This window comes from Enhydra lutris, unplaced genomic scaffold (genome assembly GCF_002288905.1).
Source record: "Enhydra lutris kenyoni isolate GAN:26980312 unplaced genomic scaffold, ASM228890v2 scaffoldscaffold7, whole genome shotgun sequence".
Lineage (NCBI taxonomy): Eukaryota > Metazoa > Chordata > Mammalia > Carnivora > Mustelidae > Enhydra > Enhydra lutris.
In genome coordinates this window covers 25,592,486-25,612,428 of record NW_019154091.1, presented here as the reverse complement: position 1 = coordinate 25,612,428, position 19,943 = coordinate 25,592,486, and the positions used below count along the sequence as shown (strand labels likewise).

The window sequence follows — 19,943 nt, the reverse complement described above, 5'->3', positions numbered from 1 at the left end:
ATCCGAAGGGAACTCAGCTAACAAGAACAGGATTACCTGGCTCTAAAGCATGGTTTCTCAACTTTGGCGCCATTGACATTTTGGGCTACATAATTGTTTGTTGTGAAGGTCTGTCTGTCCTGAGCAATGTAGGATATCGATGCCTGACCTCCACCACCAGTTGTGAAAACCAAATGTGTCTCCAAACATTGCCAAATATCTCCTGGGGAACAAAATTGCTCCAAGTTGAGCGCTTCTAGTCTAAAGCATAGGCTTAACCATTATACCATATATTGTGTCCAATACCAGCAGCCTTCCTACAGAAACATGGTGGTAGAAATAAATATTTACAAATATTGTATGTGTGTACATATGGATGTATAAATATGTATATTCATACATTCTCTCCATATAGGTGTTCACACACAGACGTAGTCATAGAGAGGATTCCATGAGAAATATATTCTGAGACTCTCAGATTTGATTACAGGAGGTTTGGGTGGGAAGATGGGGGAGGATCAGGGTTCCTGGGAACCTTACCTGTGAGGCAACAAGGGAAACAAGATTGGTCAGAGGGGGAGCTGAACTGCAGTGCAAATTCACTGTTGAGACAGGATTCAACAATTCCATAGGGAGCTCTGGGAGCTGGGATGTCCCTTACACGTGTCCTGATTGACACACAGGGCCTGGTCTTTATCCACTCTCCACAGATCAACCACTGGACATGGGCTATCCCCAAGGAGGGGTGCATCCTCCAGCAAGGGGCCTCTCCCTGAGACAAGGCTGAGGACAATTCTAGAGAAAGGCTCTCTGAAAGCACAACAGTCACCAACACTCCCACACCTAGGGACCAAACATCCTCTGCCCTGAAGTGGCCATCTGGGTGCTTGCCTCTGCAGATACATATAAGAGTATTTTTATTGTTTAATTGTAACTTGCTTAAAATGCATAAGAATGTGGACCAAGATTGGAAAGTAATGAGCAAATGAAAATAGTACTATGAATAGTGATTGTTTTTCTTTTTCAAAGTTAAATACAGGGATGTTGCCGTCATACTGGTCTTACCATTTAAAGGAAGTGCTGAGATCTCAGAAAATACAATTCATAGCTTTAAAACGCCATATATCATATATTCGTACGGCTATAAGATTCCCAAACCAGTTTATCTGCTGTATGCAGGGAGCTTCTAAGCACTTTGATGTGCATTAAGTTACTAAATCTTCTCAAGAACCCTAAGGTAGGAATTTTTATTAATCCTTTAACAGAGAAGGAAATTGAGTTTCCAAAAGGTTAGGACAGGCAAGATCTACATATCTGGTAGGTGATAGAACCTGAACTTGAAGCCACGTAGTAGGGCTCTGAAGTCCTTCCAAACCAGCTTTACCACCTTTTCACACGGTACCCCTGACATCCCCTTGTAATGGCAGTAATTTGTCTCCTCCTCTTTCATTTCTTCTTTAAAAAACAAAGAAATGGCAGAGTAGTAAAGCTATCACTGTAAGACTGTGCTAAAGGATAAAAAAATTTGCCTTCAAATTCCCCACTTGAAAGTCTTTTGAGATGTAATGTCTTTTAGATACCAGTGGAGATTTTAAGAGTAAAGTTATATTATTTTCCTTCAAAGAATCAAGTCTCCTGCTCTCACCCTGAAACAGGAAGCTTTATAGGTAACCTGTTTGAAGGATGATTCTCTCAGAGTCAAGGCTTTACGCTCTCAAGAGACTCAAATCTGTCAGGAACTCTGAGGGAACTGCCTTCAGGTCATCAAGCTAGGGACCATTCTCATCCTCTGGGGTGCTATGAAAATTTCAGCTTAAATTCATTAGCATTCTGAAAACTAATTATTTCATCAAAAGATCTTAGTCAATTTTTACATTCTTTATTAAAAATTCCCAGGTAGGGGCACCTGGGTGGCTGAGGTTAAGTCCCCGACTCTTGATTTCGGCTCAGGTTGTGATCTTAGGGTTGTGAGATCAAGCCCCACATAGGGTTCCATGCTCAGCTCAGTGTCTGCTTGAGATTCTCTCCCTCTGCCCCTTCCCTGCAAACACTCTCCCACTAAAATAAATAAATAAATGTCTTTAAAAAGTTCCCAACCTCAAAAATGGCCCTTTTCTTCCCAGAATGGCCATGGCCTTTGTACCAACCAAGCCTTTTAGAACCTTCCTGCCACTGGAACATATATTGTACATGTTACATGAACAAGGCCTCCAAAAGGGCACAGGTTGATCATCATAATGGATACTTTATTTGAAATGGAATGCATCTTGAAAATATGAAAAATAAATCACATCTCTCCAAAATCATTTGAGACATATTTACACAAATTATGACCACACTATTAAGTTCACAAATATGACATATTCTAAAGCATTTAGTACCTGGTGATGCTTGGTTTTCAGAAGTCAACATCTGCATATTCTAAAACTAAGCAGAAGACTGATGGTAGAATGTAGCAGACGATAGTTTTATCTTTCTTCTCAAAATAAATACAGTGATCCAGAAGGACCACCTATTATTAAACCTTCCCCAAGGCCTAACTGATAACTGGCTTTTATGCTTTTATGCAGATGCTTCCAGAGTCCTTCTGCTACCTTCACTGGACCATCATGCCCTGCCAGGAAAACCCTGTTGGATTCTATCCTCCATTCAGCAAATGTCCTGCCAACAAAGTCACAGACCCCTCTGTCATCCAATCTTCTGTAAATCTAGATTAGCTGTTCAACACTGCAGATCAAAAAGTCACCCTTTGAATTATGTCAAGAATTTAGAAAACAGATCTTTAAAACCCATTCAACAGAATTCCACAATTAATACATTTTAGGTTGCTTTAGGTAAACATGTATTATTTCTCTTGAAAGAATTGCTGATATACTCCATATCAAGCTCTATTAATTCCCAAGTTTAAATTTTAGGCAGCAACTGAGGGCAGTGTATTGGTAAAGCAAAAGCAAATTAGCTTGACATTTACAAAAGAGAAGGAGGAATGGTCCCAGGCCCCTTTTCTCCTACAAAGCTCTGAGCTCCATGGGATTGTTCTGGTCTCACTCAAGTCTCAGAGCCTCTTCTCAGCCTGCCACTGACCAAGTGGCGACTGGAGCCCAACAAAAACCTCATCACCTTCCCTAGGGACAGAAAACAAGCAGTGTGCTTAAACTCACACACTGGCAACAAACTCATGTAGTATCAGATTTGAAGTGAGGGGTCTTTAAGAGAAACCGAGTATTGATGTATGAGAGCAGGAAGGAGTTAAAGGAGACTGCCAGACTTCCTCTCCATAGGGAGCTCCTTTAAGCAATGATGAGTTGCTTTTTGGTTTGTTTTTAACCTCCATCAGAAAAAACATGTGAAATGAAATTATAAAGTCAGGTTGATTTCTACATGAGAGAATCCCAGCTTCCTCTATGACAGAAATGCTCACTTTGAAAGGGCCCTTTATACTCATTTACTCTCTGACCTCAGCCCTCCCTTAGGGCACACGCAGATCTGTGTGCATTTCTGCTAAGTCTGTCTAAGGAGCTTCGTCATGAGGCTTAGCCTGCCCCGTAGTACTTGTTCTTGGGAACGACATGAAAGCCAGTGAAGGAAGCACTGTGTGACGCAAGAGAAACCACCTCCTGGATACTGGAAACTACATATTTTTTTCCTTCTTTCATTCATTTGTTTCAACAAATAGTGATTGAGCTCACTGTGTCCAAGACTTGGTGTCAACACAAGTTCAAGAACAAAAGTTCAGTTTCCAGATGGGAACATTCCTTTTCATGTCCTTTTCCACCTTTTTGCATTGTGTTTATTTAAGGGGTACATTTTCTATTGGACCTGCCCTTTCCCTTTTTTCCTTTTCTTGGATTGAAAGAATTGTTTTTAACTTTGTCCATGAAAGTGATTTTTAGGCCTCAAAATACCTTAGGTAGTTTGTATCATTTTCTTACAGAAAATGGTAGAATTCGGCCACTGACACATTAAGTGATTTGCATTTATATTTTGTTTTGTTGAGTTTTAGTAAGCATGCTTTTTTTGTTGTTGTTCTGAAAAAAAAAAAAAAATTCAGCCATAATCATTTCAAAGTGTCAAACGACAAAAAACATCCTATTCCTCTCCTTTCTAATTTCTGAGGTTTCACAGGTAAATAAATGCTAAGAGGAGTTCAGACTAGAGAGCCACTAAGAGGGTCAAATCAACCACAAATCACAGCCGACCAAGGAATATGGGCTGTGGAAAGACAAGATAAGGAACCATGATTCTGGTGGCCCCAATAACCACCACAGTCATAGGGGGCAAGAGGGCACAGAAAAAAATTCCAGTAGCCACGAGGGAACCTGGGCATATTTTTTTCAACAACACTACCTAGCCTATGTCAGCTAACACCATACAAATGCCTTTTAAAAGCCCACACGAATCTTAATTTTTAAAATATTTGGTATGGATTTTACTTTTTTTTTTAATAGTGCAAAAACATGAAAGAAAAAACTATGGTTTAATTGGAGGTTATATGATCTGCATATATTAAAACAACAGTACAATGAGCATTATCTAAGAAGCACAGCTATGGTTCCAGAGAAGCCAAACCACACTTGACTTAAGAACTCTTCAGGTTTGCTGTCGGAACTGCCCGTCATATATATCTATATATGTGTGTGTGTGTGTGTTTCTAACATTAGTAGCATATTTTCATAACTGTGGCCATATTTTCATAACTGTGGCTCACTAGAAGTGGGAGTCTATTAAGTTTTGCTTGTCATTTGCCTCAGTTTTCTTTTTCCCCAACAACTTTTCAGACTAGAGTTGTGATCTCAAAATTTCATGATTTAAATATTGCACTAAAAAGTAATTTGATCTAAACTCTTTTAGGTGGAAGAATAAAGACATCTCTAGCATGAAATTCTATTTTCGTTTCTGTACTACCTAACTTAGCAATAACCTAATACTGACCATTCCAATTTGGATGCTGGAAAAATACTGATCAAGACTTTGTTGAAAAGATAATGGAAAACAGAGATCGTCAGGAAAGCCATGCAGATAGGAAGTGATTTTCAGCCCCAAGAGGATTTGGTATCAACTATGGCTCTTTTTAAGCTTAAGGAGCATCTGCCCTTGTGGATTTTGACCATCCTTTTGATTTGACACAGAAGAGGGTTTGTTCCACCTTTAAAAGCACATCCTTCCCCCTCCACCCCACCCCTCAGACTCCTGAACTGCTAAAACAAGACTGGGTTGTTTTCTCACTGAAAATCCAGCGTTTATCCAGCCCTTCCTTTTTCAATTTGAGTTTAGTTAACCTAACTACAAAACATAGAACCCTCAAATTTCTCAAAGAGCAATAAAAAGCAAAACAGTTGGTTTCTCTAATCAACAATATTTTCAGTATGAATATAAAAAAAAACTATGACTCTTAGTCCTTCGAAATATTTACAAACTATATATTAAAGTATGAGATTCTAGAGTATATTTCTAGAATACAGTAAAAGGGTCAGAAAATGTGGTTCAAGTAGACTGTACAAAGCTCTTGGAGAAGGGTAATCTCTAGTGTGGATAAGAGCACAAATGTTCTCAAACAAGCTGAATGGTTCTCTTTTTCCCCCACTGTGTTTTTTGAAAAGCCCAATGCATTCATATTCAGAAATCACAGACATCTCCTTATTAGTCCCTTCAAACAGATGATATAAGCAAGGCTTTCCCGCATTACACCAGCCCTACCATATATCCATGATATGCTCATCTTGCCATCAGTTGGGTTACGTATTAAATATTTGGGATTAGATGTCATTACTATGAACTTCCTTTTAGAAAAGCAATTAGATTTTCGTAGTTATATAACTCTGAACATTTAGTTTTTTTAAACTTCTACTCTACAGAAAATATATGCCTAAGGGGAAAAAAAAAATCTCAAAAAAAAAAAAAAAGTAATATCACAGAGTTTAATTTGAACCACCTGGCATAACAATGAAAGTGTCAGACCTTCTGAAAATGCCCTAAGAATAATGAATGATTTCTTAATGTTTTCCCCTCCACCGCCCTTCTACATTTTTTTCTTTTCCAAGATTAGAATTTACTAGGGAATACGTTTTTAAAAATAAACTTTTTTGGAAAATGGCCTACATTCAGAAATGTCTTAAAACAAGCATTTAAAAAAACTAATAAATAATCATAAATCAAAATACATTAAAATAAAATTACAGTACATCATTGCTCCTAGAAGGTCCACCATACTGGAAGATCCTTTCAAAGGTTCATAAATAAAGCCTTCTGGACTGAAGCCGTTTCCTGCATCGTGATGAAGAGTATGCAGAAAACTAAGAGGAGAGGAATCTCAAGTTATCAGCAGGGTGATGTCCAAACTACTTGATCTGGTGCGGGGCGGGGAGACTTTTGTTTTCGATTCAAGTGAAGACAATAGAAAGGTGCTCGTCCCACTTCCTCAAGTCCTCAAAACCTGGAAAGAAATGACAGGCAATTAAGTCATTGGCTCAGAATCCTCCAAAACCCAGCTCTCTTCGGGCCAGTCCGGCGGACAAAGCGAGCTCAGAAAGACACCGGGGTCGCTCCCTCGAGTGTCCAGACACACTCGAGCGGCGCTGGTGACACTGACAGAGCCAGTGGCGTCGCTGGGAAGCGCACAACCGGACCCGCGCGGGCCAGGGTGGGCGGGAGACGGTCCGAGAGGCCTTTCAGCCTAACCCGAGTTCCCCCATCCTCCACTCTATGTCCGGCCTCTCCTAACTCCAGCTTGCTACCCTTCTTTCTACATCTCCAGAAACTTGTAATAACTTCTCATTTTCCCCTCCAAGCACCACATCCGTGAATTAGGCTTCCTACTTCTCCTCCTTTCCGCGAGACCTACTCCTGAGACCTACTCCTCGGAAAAGCCCGTAGTAGCCCCAGTTGCCGGGACCTTACCTTGTCTGGCCCGGGTGCTGCCCCCTTCAGGCAGAGTTGGAAGTGCTGCGGAGAAGCCGGTGGCCGTGCGGCTGCGAGAGCGGCTGTTGGTGCGAGTGCGGTAGTTGTTGTGGGTGCGGGTGCGCGTGTGGGTGCGGATGCGGATGCGGACACGGGTGGAGCTGCTGAGGCTGGGGCTGAGGCTGGGGCTGACGCTGGGGCTGAGGCTGAGGCTGCGGCTGGGGCTGGGGCTGGGGCTGAGGCTTGGGATGGGGCTGCGGCTGAGACTGTGACTGGGGCTGAGGCTGGGGTTGGGGTTGAAGCTGCGGCTGTGGGGGCTGCTGCTGAACCAGGTGCTGCTGCTTCTGCCGCGTGGACTTGACCGCCAGGATAGCCTGACGGTTCTTGTACTGCACCATCTGCAGCGTGATCTCGGCGTTCCAGCCCTGGTCCTGCGGGCACCGAAAGTCGATCTCCTTGCCCTCGGCCATCACCACAGTGAAGTACATATACTTGCCCTTGCGCTCCACGCAGTCCACGGTCTTCATGTTGGAAAAGTGCAATTCCTTGAGCTTGACTGGCGGCTCGAGGCTGGCCACGGACGGCCCTCCCGGTTGGGACGGTTCGGCCGGCCCCTGCCCAGGCTGTTGCTGCTGCTGCTGGTGTTGCAGCTGCTTGGGCGGGATAAGCAGCAGCCCCTCCTCGGTGAGGATGCAGCACTTTTTCTTCCAGAGCTGCAGCAACCCGTCGCTGCGCTTCTCCAACACACCCTCCTTCAGCGCTTTGCAGCCACTGCTCTCCAACATCCTCCCGGCATAGGGAGGAGCGCCGCTCGGCTCGGCCTCTCCACTTCCAGCCGCCCGAGCCGGGGGCAGCAGCAGCAGCCGCGCGCCGTCCTCGCCCCAGCGGCTCCCACGGCCGCCCGCCCGGAGCGCGCAGAGGAGGCTAACACGCAGGAAGCAGAGCGGCGGTGGCGGAGGCGGCGGCTCAGGGTCCCGGCAAGCCGGCAGCCGCGTCCTGATGCGCCACAAGGTCCCGGAGCTGCGAACCTCCGGGCCTCTGCCGTCCTCTTGCGAGCGCTCACCGAAGGGCACTGGCCGGGCCCCCTCACGGCGCTTTTGAATGAGCCATCTCCCCCACCCCCGAGTGACACCCAGCGGAAAAGGCGGCTCTTGGCGCCCGCACCGCGGGGGAAAGCCCAGCTCCGAAAGGCGCTCTGCCGCCGGCGCACGCCTCATTAACTTGGGGCCTTTCCAAAGCCAGCCGCGTCCACGCCCCCCCGCATCCCTTGCTCCGCCTCTCGCCGCCCACTCGCTTCCGCGCTCCTTCCAGGCGCTGGCTGCAGGGATCCGAGCCCCGGAAACTCCTCTCCTCCGCCTGGGGCGACAGCCGAGGGCGCCCCAGCTGCCCGGCGACAAATGCCGACGTCCAGAGGGCGCCGAGAGGCCATCCTATCGTCCCGCCTATCCCCGGCCAGTGGGGCTCTGTAACAGCTTCGGAAGATGAGGACGGGGGCCGGCCAGGCAGTACCTGGAAAGCCAACAAGCCATCTCTCTGCCCTCGGGAAGCAGCCCCGGGGATTCGCGGTGAGCTCCGAGACCCTATGCAAACATCCCAGGGCACAAAGGCCGAGAGGATACGGTGTCTTTACACTCAGGTTTGTTTCCGGGCATTAGCTCTTCTTGGAGCGGAGGGCGATTGTTAAATCAGGGCAATAGCGCTACCGTCTGTCCCGTCTGGAAGGGCTAGAAGAGAAGGGTGACCCATCCGCACAGACTGCAACAGTAAATCAACTGCACTTACAGATCCCAGGAATGCCGAGTGAGATATCGCACACTTTAAGAACAGCTTAGCTCTCCAAACAGCCGACTGGGCTCCGCGGGTCTCTCTCTTTGGAAGCGCCTAACGGGCCAGATCGGTTTTGTAATCTCTTGCATCTGTGACCTGGGGAAGGTAATGCTGTACTCGCCCCTAGCTCCCTCCTACTACTCTCGCATCTTAAAAAAATTCTGTATTCTAGCAAACAAGAGGGAATAAAGAGCACTAATCGAAACCAAACCTGTTGGTGGGGAAATTCATCCATTAAGTAAAGAGACCCCCGAGGGTGTACCGACCCTGAGGATATGAAGAAACACACTAAGAAGAAATAAATCAGAGCTGGCCAAAGAAGACTGCTTCTTGTGCCCAAGAAAGGAGGGAGGACTTCCTATGGCTGAAACAAAGAATTCAAGCGAAGAAATGAGCGATGAGGTAGGGGAGCAAGAGTCATATCCTATGTGTCATGCTGAAAAATTCAAACTGAACGCCAAGGTAACTGAAAACACAGGAGAACTTTTAAACACAGGAGGGTCCTGAATGTCAGTGTAAGAAACATCTTAGCAAATGATCCAATTCCAGCACAGTCCTGAGTCCGCCTGAATTGCACTTGGCAGATTCTCAGAGCCTTCAATTCTTAATGGATTAGCAGTCTTTTATGGAGAAAGGCAACTATTAAAATCGTATAAAAATTTCTATTAAGATTAAATTTTTTAAAATGAACAATTCTGTATACCAGTAACAACAGTGCACCTAATATCAGTTCTTTCCCTGCCTTCATGGGACAAGTGAGCATTCCAGAGAATTTCTACATGACCAGCTGTTCATCTTTTTAACAGAATGCCATTCTTCAACTCATGTGGAAAGGAGTGTGCAACTCAGAATCTGAGGGCAGGTGTAGTTGATAAGGACATTCCATGTGGAAAAATGATGCAATACAAACTTGACTGGGTAAAAAACTAAGATGTAATCTTGAAATGCAAGCCATCTTCTTAAGAGAAAATATGTTTGGTTATTTAACATTCTGCAGTTAATCAACATGCAGCAGATTCATTCTAAATTACTTCAAAATGTCTGAAAACCAGCACGATTTTCAAAAGCACTTTGTAACTAGATACTTTACCACTCCATTTCCAGCTGAATATTTCACTATGATTTAGTGACCTTGTGAGCCGCTCACAAGTCAGTCTACAATGTGCCTTCCTTGACCACGGTGCATCGATTATTGGAGATTTCAGGTGTGTAGGAATCTTGTAGTTGAGGGACAACTTTGCTCTTACTTCAACAGTCACATCCAATTCACAAAAATGGCCATGTTAGCCATGTTTTAAAAAGACAATGACACAAACTCACAAAAAAGTTACAGAAAATTAACTGTTCTGCCCAAAATATCACAACCCTACACAAGATCACTTTCAAGTTACTAACGTTTCAAAAGCAAACTAATGAAATCACTGCTTTAGTAAACCAGTTTGAAAATGCAGATTCAAATTGCGTATTACATCTATTAACATGTTGTGTATCAGCAGCATCTGACAGTTGATTAGCTTCCCCTCTTGGATACAGTTTGTCACTTGGCTTCAAGGACATAGCCCTTAATTTTCCTTCTACCACCCCAATCATGCTCAGTGTCCTCTGCAGGTTTCTCCTCTTCCCCTCTTTTAGTCTCAGAATGCCCCAGAGTGCAATCCTCGGTTCTCCTCTTTCTCTATACTCATTTGTTGGTCTCATCCACTCTCATTTTTAGGAATGGGCCAGAGAGTCCCCAATTTATATCCAACTGCTTGTTGACAAAGAATGAAAGAAGGGCTGTATTAACATGCCAGGCAAGAGAACACACACTGGTGAAGATATTCAGAATAGCTCACTAGAGGGAAGAGTCTAAGGGGATTTTAGGCTGTGGAAAACAGGGTTTCTAGAGCTTTTGCTAATAAAAAATTTAAAAATACTGCTCTGGATAGGATGGAGTCCCTGGATGGAACTGGTTCAAGAAGGATCTGTAGTTAAAGCCATGTTTTTTGCTTTTTTGTTTGTTTTCAGTATTTTGTTTAACAGCCTTCAGTTTTGTTATATTCAGGCCAAGTTTACTTTAAGTTGAAAATTTTTTTACTCTTCTCTACGGTACTAGTTGGATATCTAATAAAGAACTTAAATAGTACATGCTCCCAAGTATTTCTTCACCCTGATCTGCTCTACCTGCACCCCCTTCTCAGTTGATGGCAATTCCACCTGCAGGCCAGGCCAAAAACCTTGGAGCAGTATAGCCCTTAAAACAAGAGGCCCTTATCCAGAGCCTTGAGCTTTTGAAGAGTAAAATGACATGCCTATCTTGAGTTCATACTCATTCTAGACCAACTCCAGGTAGTCAGGATTCCAAATACCCTGCCTAAATGGGCTCAACTGTTCAAAAAATGGATTACATCATCAGTGTATGGACTAGTGTATAAAGGCGGTGGACAGATTTTGAACATGCAAGCTAGAATATCCATACAGATGGGGGGCAGGAGGTCCCCCCTTCCCATACAATTCAGAGACAGGGATAGGAAGAGAAGGGCAGGTTGAGGATCAGCTCTCCTCACAAGTAATGTTCTGGTACTGGACTTTAAATCTGGCTTTTCAGGTGTATTTATCAAGACAGGTACACTGAACATATTTCTATTTAGCAAAACTTTTGAATATTTAACATTTGTGTCTCCATTGCATTCTTGCCCCAGGACTGCAAATACTTAGAAGCATACCTGCCTTGTAGTATATCCTTTACTCCTTTCTCTTGATACTCAATCCACAAATTGAGGAAATTCCATCAGTTATGTCTTCAAACTACATATTCTATTTCTTTCCTATTCTTTCATTACCACACTGATCTAAATTACCATCATCCCTCCCATGAATTATTGCAATGGACTCTTTCCTACCTTGCCTAATTCTACCCTAGTTTTGTAATCTATTTTCAATACAGCAGTCAGGATCTTCCCCTTTGTCCAAGTCTGCTCAAATGTCATCTCAATGAGGCCTATCCTAATCACTCTAAAATTGCAACCACCCCCTTCCCTTTAACTTTCCCCATAGTATGTATTATCTCCTAGCATCTACTGAATAATTTATTATGCCTGTAATTTTCGTTCCTCTTCAAGAGGGAGGGCAAGGACCATTGCTTTTATGGGTCCCAATCACCTTGTATAATTCTTGGCACATAGTAGGAGCTAAATATATGTAGAGATTTAAAACTGAATCAGAAGCCCCTATCTGCCATAAAAACAAAATCAATCTGTTCAAAGGCTTCTGACAGATTTTTAATAATGCATGCTTTCCAAAATTTTCAAAATATGAGACTTTATAAAAACTCTCCAAACTTGTCATACCGATATATATTTGGTATAATCTTTTAAAATGAATACTACACATGCTAGATCTCTCTCTAGATCTTAAATGCTGTATCCTATAGACGCTATCTAAATAAAAGCTATGAAGTTTTCTGAGTAACATTCAATTTAATATTGAGAGGCATTTATACAAACTGTCATCCTATTGGTTTCTAGTTCAGAGTAATCAAAGGAATGGAGAAACAATAATGGAACAGAGCTGATAGCAGTTTCTCCTACTTGGCAAATATCCAAAGACTTGTTTAAAAAGTTCAATAATCAATACTGGCTTAAAGACATTTGTCTTAACAGAACTTGGTAACTAAACTGTTTAAATTACAATGTGACAACAAGCTTATACAATCTATGAACTTCTGAATCTGCAATTCAAAGCAGACACTCACAGCAATGTATTATTAAGGACTGGGATACAGCAAGGTTCAGATATATTTCAAAAAATAGCTAAAATCCCAGTGACCTATGAAATGTTTGGTCACTCTCACCAGGAGAGTAGTCTGCTACTTAGACATTTTAGCCATTCAGTTCATTTTAAAATACTATTCCGCAGAAAAACCTTATGAAGATTCTAATCTCCAAAATGCCTAGCTGAAAAGCTTAAATACTAACTCAGTTAGATACAGAACTATCCAGACTTCTTAGGTTCATCTGCCTAACCACCTTTTTCACTTCACTAGTTGGTGAAGTGATGCCTCCTAGTGATCAACTTGTATAATACAGCTTAGAGCAAGTCAGAATAGTATTGGGCTGTTTGCTACTCTCTATACTTAATTCATGGGTTAAAACTATTATAACCCATTTGTGGTTCAAGCACTGCCAATCATCTTTGTCCTTTCTGCCAATAGCCAAATTCAGGTTGTTGGTTTTTTTCTCACCTACTCTTCTAATAGGCTAACCACTTGAATCTATACCATTCCATACGTTACACTGCTGCCAACTCTATTTCTAGAACGATACAAAACTTTAATTACCTCTCACTGTACAGAACATTCCAACTCCTTATCCTGGCATGCAAAACCCTCCTCAGGTAAGTACCACTGGCCTTTACAATTTACTCTCCTTTCACTCAACCTTCCATTAGCTCCAGTCACTTACTTGTGCACTTTTCTTTATAAAGTCTTTTCCTACCTTATCAAAACGTTTGTTCTCCAAAGTCCTATTCAAATACCACAGCTTAGCTTTCTTTTGGCTGAGCGGATTTCTTCTTGATCATATCCCACTACTAATGTGATCACTAGTTAACATCTTAGATGAATGTTTTTATCATACTTAGTAGCACAGTGGATCATGCTAGAGGTTGGTGATGGTGCTGACAGTACTTAAGTCTAAATGTTCTGGTTGAAATTTACTATTCAAAATAGAGAAGGCAGGCTGAAGACACTTTACTGATGTCCAGCAAGTAACTGAGTTCAGGAGCATTAAGGCAATACTAGCTATGAAGTGACAAATTAAAATATGAGTGGATGAAATGGAGCCCTGGGGTCTAGTTCTCTTCTTTTCATCCTAAATCCAGAATGTAGGAGATACATCTGAGCAGAGGAAAGTAGCCCAATGAAGGTAGTTTAAGAGGGTATGAGAAACTTGCTTGGGTGCTGTAAACAGTCTCACGAAACTGCTACTATTTCAAAGTACTGATACTCTAGAAGCCTTTGGGGTGGTAGTAGAGAAGCATCAGGTACTCCAGTGACTGACAGGGGGAGAACACCTGAACCTATTTGAAATTTGAGTGTTGCCCTGGCTGAAGAACATCCTCTGCCCCCCTTTAAGAGCCCATGAGCACTTAATATCCTTTCCTGAGTCCACTTCTCAAACTAGGTAAATGCTCCCGTTGTTTACAATTCAAATGTGATAGCCACTTAGGCAATCTCTTCATTTAAGGGACTAGATTGCAAGGATAGAGTCTCCCTTTCAGTGTTCTATCACAACATAGTACATAGTCTTGAAAGGATACAGACTTCAATTTGTTATTATTTGCTAAAAAAAATTTTCAGCAAATGAGCAAAGGCCTTTGCTAGGCATTAGAGGAAAGCAGAAGCAGTATAGATAATGCTTTCCAAAAATACAAGGATGAAGGAAAACAGATGGAATGATATAAACTTGAGTGCTGTAAATGGCAAGGTTACTTTATAAGAGGAATTCAGGCTGTAGGCCAACAACTGGAGGGCAGAGGTCGTGTCACAGAAGACAAGACTGACAGCATAATGGATGCAAGACAGAAGAGTGAAAGGGACAAAATGAAAGAACTCTATGGGGTAGCCAGGCCCAAAAAGGTGGAGAGATACTTTTACCAAAGATAGAAACCAGGAAATCTTTTTTTTTTTTTTAAGATTTTATTTATTTATTTGACAGACAGAGATCACAAGTAGGCAGAGAGAGAGGCAGGCAAAGAAAGAGGTGGAAGCAGGCTCCCTGCTGAGCAGAAAGCCCGATGCGGGGCTTGATCCCAGGACCCTGGGATCATGGGATCATGACCGGAGTTGAAGGCAGAGGCTTATTAACCCACTGAGCCACCCAGGTGCCCCTCCAGGAAATCTTTTTATGGCAAGCTTCAACACTGCCAGTAAACTTACTAGGAAAATCAAATCTCACATTAAAGGGAACAAATGTGCCACACAACTCCTAACTATAAACTACCTGATTCAAGTAAACCAAGTGAGTAACAATGACTATCTCTGCACAGGTCAGAAACTAGGACATTTCAGCAGTTGTTGCTTCTAATAAGATCCCATTTACACTTTCCGTCATTGTTTCAACCTCATCTGTGTACTCACAGTTTCCAAGGAAACCATCATGCACAATGAAGTGAAAAGCCTCAGATGAAGTAAAGGACTCTGGTCACCATGCAATTCTTTGGGCTATATTCCTAAATCTTACTGGGGCCTGTTTACCTATTTCTGAAATGTAGTTATTTGCCTCTTATGTTCCAGGATATCCTTCATCAAACCATCTTTTTCTAAACATGAAGATCCTCCAGCATATGTGACCAATGTGACAGTCATCTTAACCTCCCTCCTCCCAAACTCAGCTTCAGCTCTAGATATCCAGGTCTACCCTATTCACCAGTCTCCCTTTGGTGTTGTTACCAGGAATCACAAGCTCTTCTTTCAACAGGACTGGATGCCAAGAGTCTTTGCCTCCTTCAGTCCCACTGCTGCCTAAAAACCTGGACATGATGGGTAAGAGCTTGCAGCAGCCATTTCAGCCACTAAAGCAATTCAAAAAATAAAATAAGATTAACTAGGAAAATGAAAGGGGGAGGGGAAAGGGGAGAGAGAGAGGAGAGGAGAGATGGAAGCCATCCATATGCCATGGACAGCAAAGCAAAAGCCTTTGAGAACTATGAAGCTCCCAAACCAGCCCCAGAGTCTAATTTACACCTAGAAGAAAACGCCTTTCAACCCACATTACATTTGGTTTGTTTGGCCAACATGTGTATGCAAACCAGGCACGGGGGAGGGGACAGCGTATGTTTAAAACTGATCCAGATAAACTCTTATGTACTCTAAAGTATTTGATATTCTGAAATCCCTAGCTTTATGAAAGTGCCTATTTAACCACTAGTGCACACAGGAATATCCGTAAGAAGCCAGTGAAGACTTCTCTTAGAGTGGGTAGGAGCATAGGCTAAGGCCAAACAAGTGGACATCACACCAGCTACAACACAGACCAATGGTGAGGACGTGTTACTCAACTTCTATTTTATGTATACAGAAAGAGTAATTACCATCCTCAAGTATAAAGATTAAATAAAGCATTATTTCTATTATCTTAAATGAGTACACATTTGGATCTTTCAAAAATGATTAAGATAATGCTATAAAAGCAAAATCCCACCTAGTTTAAAATAGAAATAGTATAGGAATATATTTCCCTGAACTCCTCAAAATATACCTAACTTTTAAAACCGAATCTAGGGGCACCTGAGTGGCTCAGTGGGTTAAAGCCTCTGCCTTCGGCTCAGGTCATGATCTCAGGGTCCTGGGATGGAGCCATGCGTGGGGTTCTCTGCTCAGCAGGGAGCCTGCTTCCCCCCCCACCCCGACTGCCTCTCTGCCTACTTGTGATCTCTGTCAAAGAAATAAAATCTTTTAAAAAATAAAAAATAAAACCAAATCTATACTTAATGGTCACCTTATACTTACCATTTAAGGTTCTTTTACTAATCAATCTTGACATTTTTATGATTAACAGTGAGCTACTTATGTGTATATTTAGGAGTCTCAATTGTCCAGAAGACAAATGATAAAAGATTCTAATATGATAGAGTAAATCATTCTTTTCTTTCTCCATTAATAGGCATGCAATACACAATTTAAAACTTTCTTTTTTTCTGGTCATTTTGAGAAACTATTGTAGCCAACTACTTTCATAAAGATAAAGAAATTGTGGCCATTGTAAGATTTCAGTTTCTCTCATTCAGAATCTTATTAGACCTCTAGGAAGATGTAGTCCACTTCTGTTTAAACCTGGGTGGGCTTTTGACTGACTATAATCAATAAAGTAAGCGAGGACTTCCCAGATTACATCATGAAAGGGATACAACTTTTACCTCTTGGAACCCAGCAATGCTACTCTAAGGCAGTATCTAGGTAGAAATCTGGCTACATCCCACCTAAGGTCTCATCCAACATCAACCACCTGTGCATGAAAAGCCTTCAGATAATTCCAGTCCCTGCCCTTGAAAAGCTACCCCTAACAATGCTCAGTACAGCAGAAATGAACCAAGCAGAGTCAACAATATAAATCCTGTGTTTTTTGAGAGTGGTTGTTATCCAGTACTAGGTAACTGCAACTGTTGATACTTTCCATCTCACAGAACCACTAAATTTACAGAATGTACACAAACCTAGCATTATTTTACCATTTTTCTCAATATTAAGCCAAACAGTATGTAGTTATTTGACAACTACGAAGGACCTTAGGCTATCCTGGTTGACTGAGATTGAACTAATGAGAATCCATCATTTACCTTGCTACAAGACTCTGTAAGAATGTTTTGGTACAATGCAAAGAGTCCAGATAAATCCTAATTCATCTACACATACGAAAGTTTGCTGTACAACTACCATCTTCCAGGCCCAGTGTAAGATAGGAAATCCAACAGTAAGCATGCATCCCTAAACTACCTCTTAAACCGGAAGAACCAGTTCAGAACTGAAGGTATAAGTATTAAATAAAACTGAAGGGTAGGTATTAAATCAAAGAAAAAGAAACTCTATGTTGAGTAAGACATGCACAGAAGGCTAGTGGGAGGAAAAAGTTCAAAGAAAAAGCAGCCAAGCAGAGCTGAAACTGCAAATGCAGGTTAAACAGGCTGCGTTGTTGACATGGGTTGCTCTAAAGGTTGTAGGCCCTCACCAAGCCAACTGAACAGAGATCAGATCCAGCTTCTAGTTTTGAAATTCACATCAACTTGCCTAATCCAAGTCTAAAACAGCATCTTAGCGGAGCCTGGGTGGCTCAGTGGGTTGAGTCTCTGCCTTCAGCTCAGGTCATGGTCTCAGGGTCTTGAGATGGAGCCCCGCAGATTGGGCTCTCTGCTCGCAGGGAGCCTGCTCCCCCGCCCCCTGCCTGCCTCTCTGCTTGTGATCTCTGTCAAATATATAAAATCTTTAAAAATAAAATAAAATAGCATTCTTATTTCAGACATGTATCTCATTGTTCACCTCTAGATTAGGACATGTATCTCATTGTTCACCTCTAGATTACCTGTCACAATGTCCAGAGCTCCAGGTAGATGTTAGGGATGTTGAAGATAGGCTGGTAACTTGGGTGTTCTGGAGCATTAATATCCAAATACTATCAGACTTAGTTTTACTCTAGATTATTTCTGGATGTGAGCCAAGGCCAAAAAATTAGGATATGAAAACATGCTAATTTGAAAATAGGTGAGATTTTTTTTTGAAACTAGCTGACTTTAGAGAACTAATTATTTTCTAATTTTACATAAAAAACTTTCAAAATGGGGTAACAGGTTTAGATTTCTCATCCAGTTTTCATCTGTTCTTTTGTATGCCAAGTAGAGCACCTCTTAGCCAAGAGCCATTTTGCCTTTAGAAACACAACCAAACCCCAACTAGTTCTAAAATTAACTGCCAAAATCAATTTAAAATGTGATTCCAACTACAAGTTCTAGATTTTCTTATGTTTGGGGAGCACATTTACTAAATGCTCATATGGTTCTAAGTCCTAGACGCATTAATGTATTCTCACTAATGTTCACCACAATCATCACAAAACTATGAGGCTGAATGAACAGTGATAGATGAACCCCAAAGCCTGTATTTAACCATTCTACCTCCACCACCCAATATATTAAGTATTTGACTCCCACATTAATTTAAAAACTGATAGTTCATCCCTTGTTTAGGGGCTATACAGCCTTAATCTAAAATTAGATCTATTCCATTTTTATTCATGTTTTTTATTCCTATACAGCAACCTCACCCACAATTCTCATTCCTGAGTCCACCTATTTGATGAAAGTAGTCACAAATACAGACTGGAGAATGGCAGTTGGATTAACCATTCAGAGTTGGATTAACTCTGAAGCATTCAGTGTGTATTCAGTTTTTAATCCATTTTCACTGGTCAAAACAAATCTGCTTGCACATTTAACATTACTTGTACTGTGATTCTGTTAAGAATGTCTTCGTAATTAGAGGAAAAACAGCATTTAGAGGGTAAAAGGGTATGATGCCTGCAACTGTCTTTTAGAAAAAATGCATGTATGCTTAAGAATATAGGGCTATGTAGCAAAATCAATAAATGGTGACAGAAGAACACACAAGAATTCTTTCAACTATATTTTCAGAATTAGAGTTATACTATCTTTCATGTCCTAGTTTTAAAACTGCCTTCATGGAAGGGTCATCCTCACTTGAAATACTCTCAAGAGGTGGTTTTTAGTGTTTTAAGCCCTTTAAAAGGACTTCTATGACTTAGTCTTCCATGGCTTGGCCCTTTCTATCTCCAACCAAGTCTTTCAACACTTTGAATGTACCCCAGACTGTCCTACTTCAGGACTTTCAGTGTGTTTCCTCTACTACCTTCACTGAACTGCTTGCTCTCTGCTCAACTGCTTGCTCTCTGCTCAAAGGATCCATCTTTCAGTACACAATCCTACTCTTCCTTGAAATTCCAGCTAAAAGCGGTCATGTAAGTTTTGAGTCTTCTGGTAGAAACTACTTCACCACTCCACGAAAAATTTATCATAGCCACAACAGTCTAACTTCATTACAAATATCAAAATTATGACTATGAATAGCATTAACTCTTGATATGAGGTCTGTCAACTTCTGGCACTTTTCATCACTAATCCCCAAATTCCTTCTTGGTTTTTAAGTTTAAACCACACAAGGAACTAAAAACTACTTTTATCTTAAGCAACATTGTCTCCTGAGTTTCAAAATAATAGAACTCAAAACAAGTAATTAAGAGATCTACAAAAACTACAAACTCTTAATTTCCAATATGAAAATTAAGCAACTGGATTAATGACTTATTTCCTGCTGGCAGTTTATTATTTCTAAATTATTATGCTCCATTGCTCATCTAGTTTACACTTAAGAAAATTAGTCAATGCCTTAATTTTTTTTAACTGAAAAACCTAAAAGTACATGATGTCAAATGGAAGAAACACAAGATACAAAGTATACTATATTTTTTGAAAATATAATTAATACATAATTAAAAATTTCTCATGGATCAATGCTCATCCTTTAAGTAATTTCACACCCCAACAAAGATGTCTCCATTTCTCTGAAGTCACATAAATGATCCCTAATTATTCCAAGAACTTGGTTTTTTAATCCAAGTTATATTCTGATACCTAGATTTTTAAACCAGTATACAAAGTCACCACTATGAATTAGTTAATCTCACCATTATCAT

The 19,943-nt window shown here is 41.5% G+C and overlaps 1 protein-coding gene across 1 annotated transcript; it reads right to left on the bottom strand.

Annotated features, from left to right (window-relative positions):
- Nucleotides 1–5,841: 5,841 nt before the first annotated feature.
- On the bottom strand, nucleotides 5,842–8,093 carry LOC111142286 (pleckstrin homology like domain family A member 1). The gene is made up of 2 exons (XM_022495340.1): nucleotides 6,877–8,093; nucleotides 5,842–6,412 (listed from the first exon to the last, which is right to left on the bottom strand). Exon 1 carries the CDS (start codon nucleotides 8,091–8,093, stop codon nucleotides 6,903–6,905), a length of 1,191 nt encoding a protein of 396 aa, XP_022351048.1. The 3' UTR covers nucleotides 5,842–6,412; nucleotides 6,877–6,902.
- Nucleotides 8,094–19,943: the final 11,850 nt, after the last annotated feature.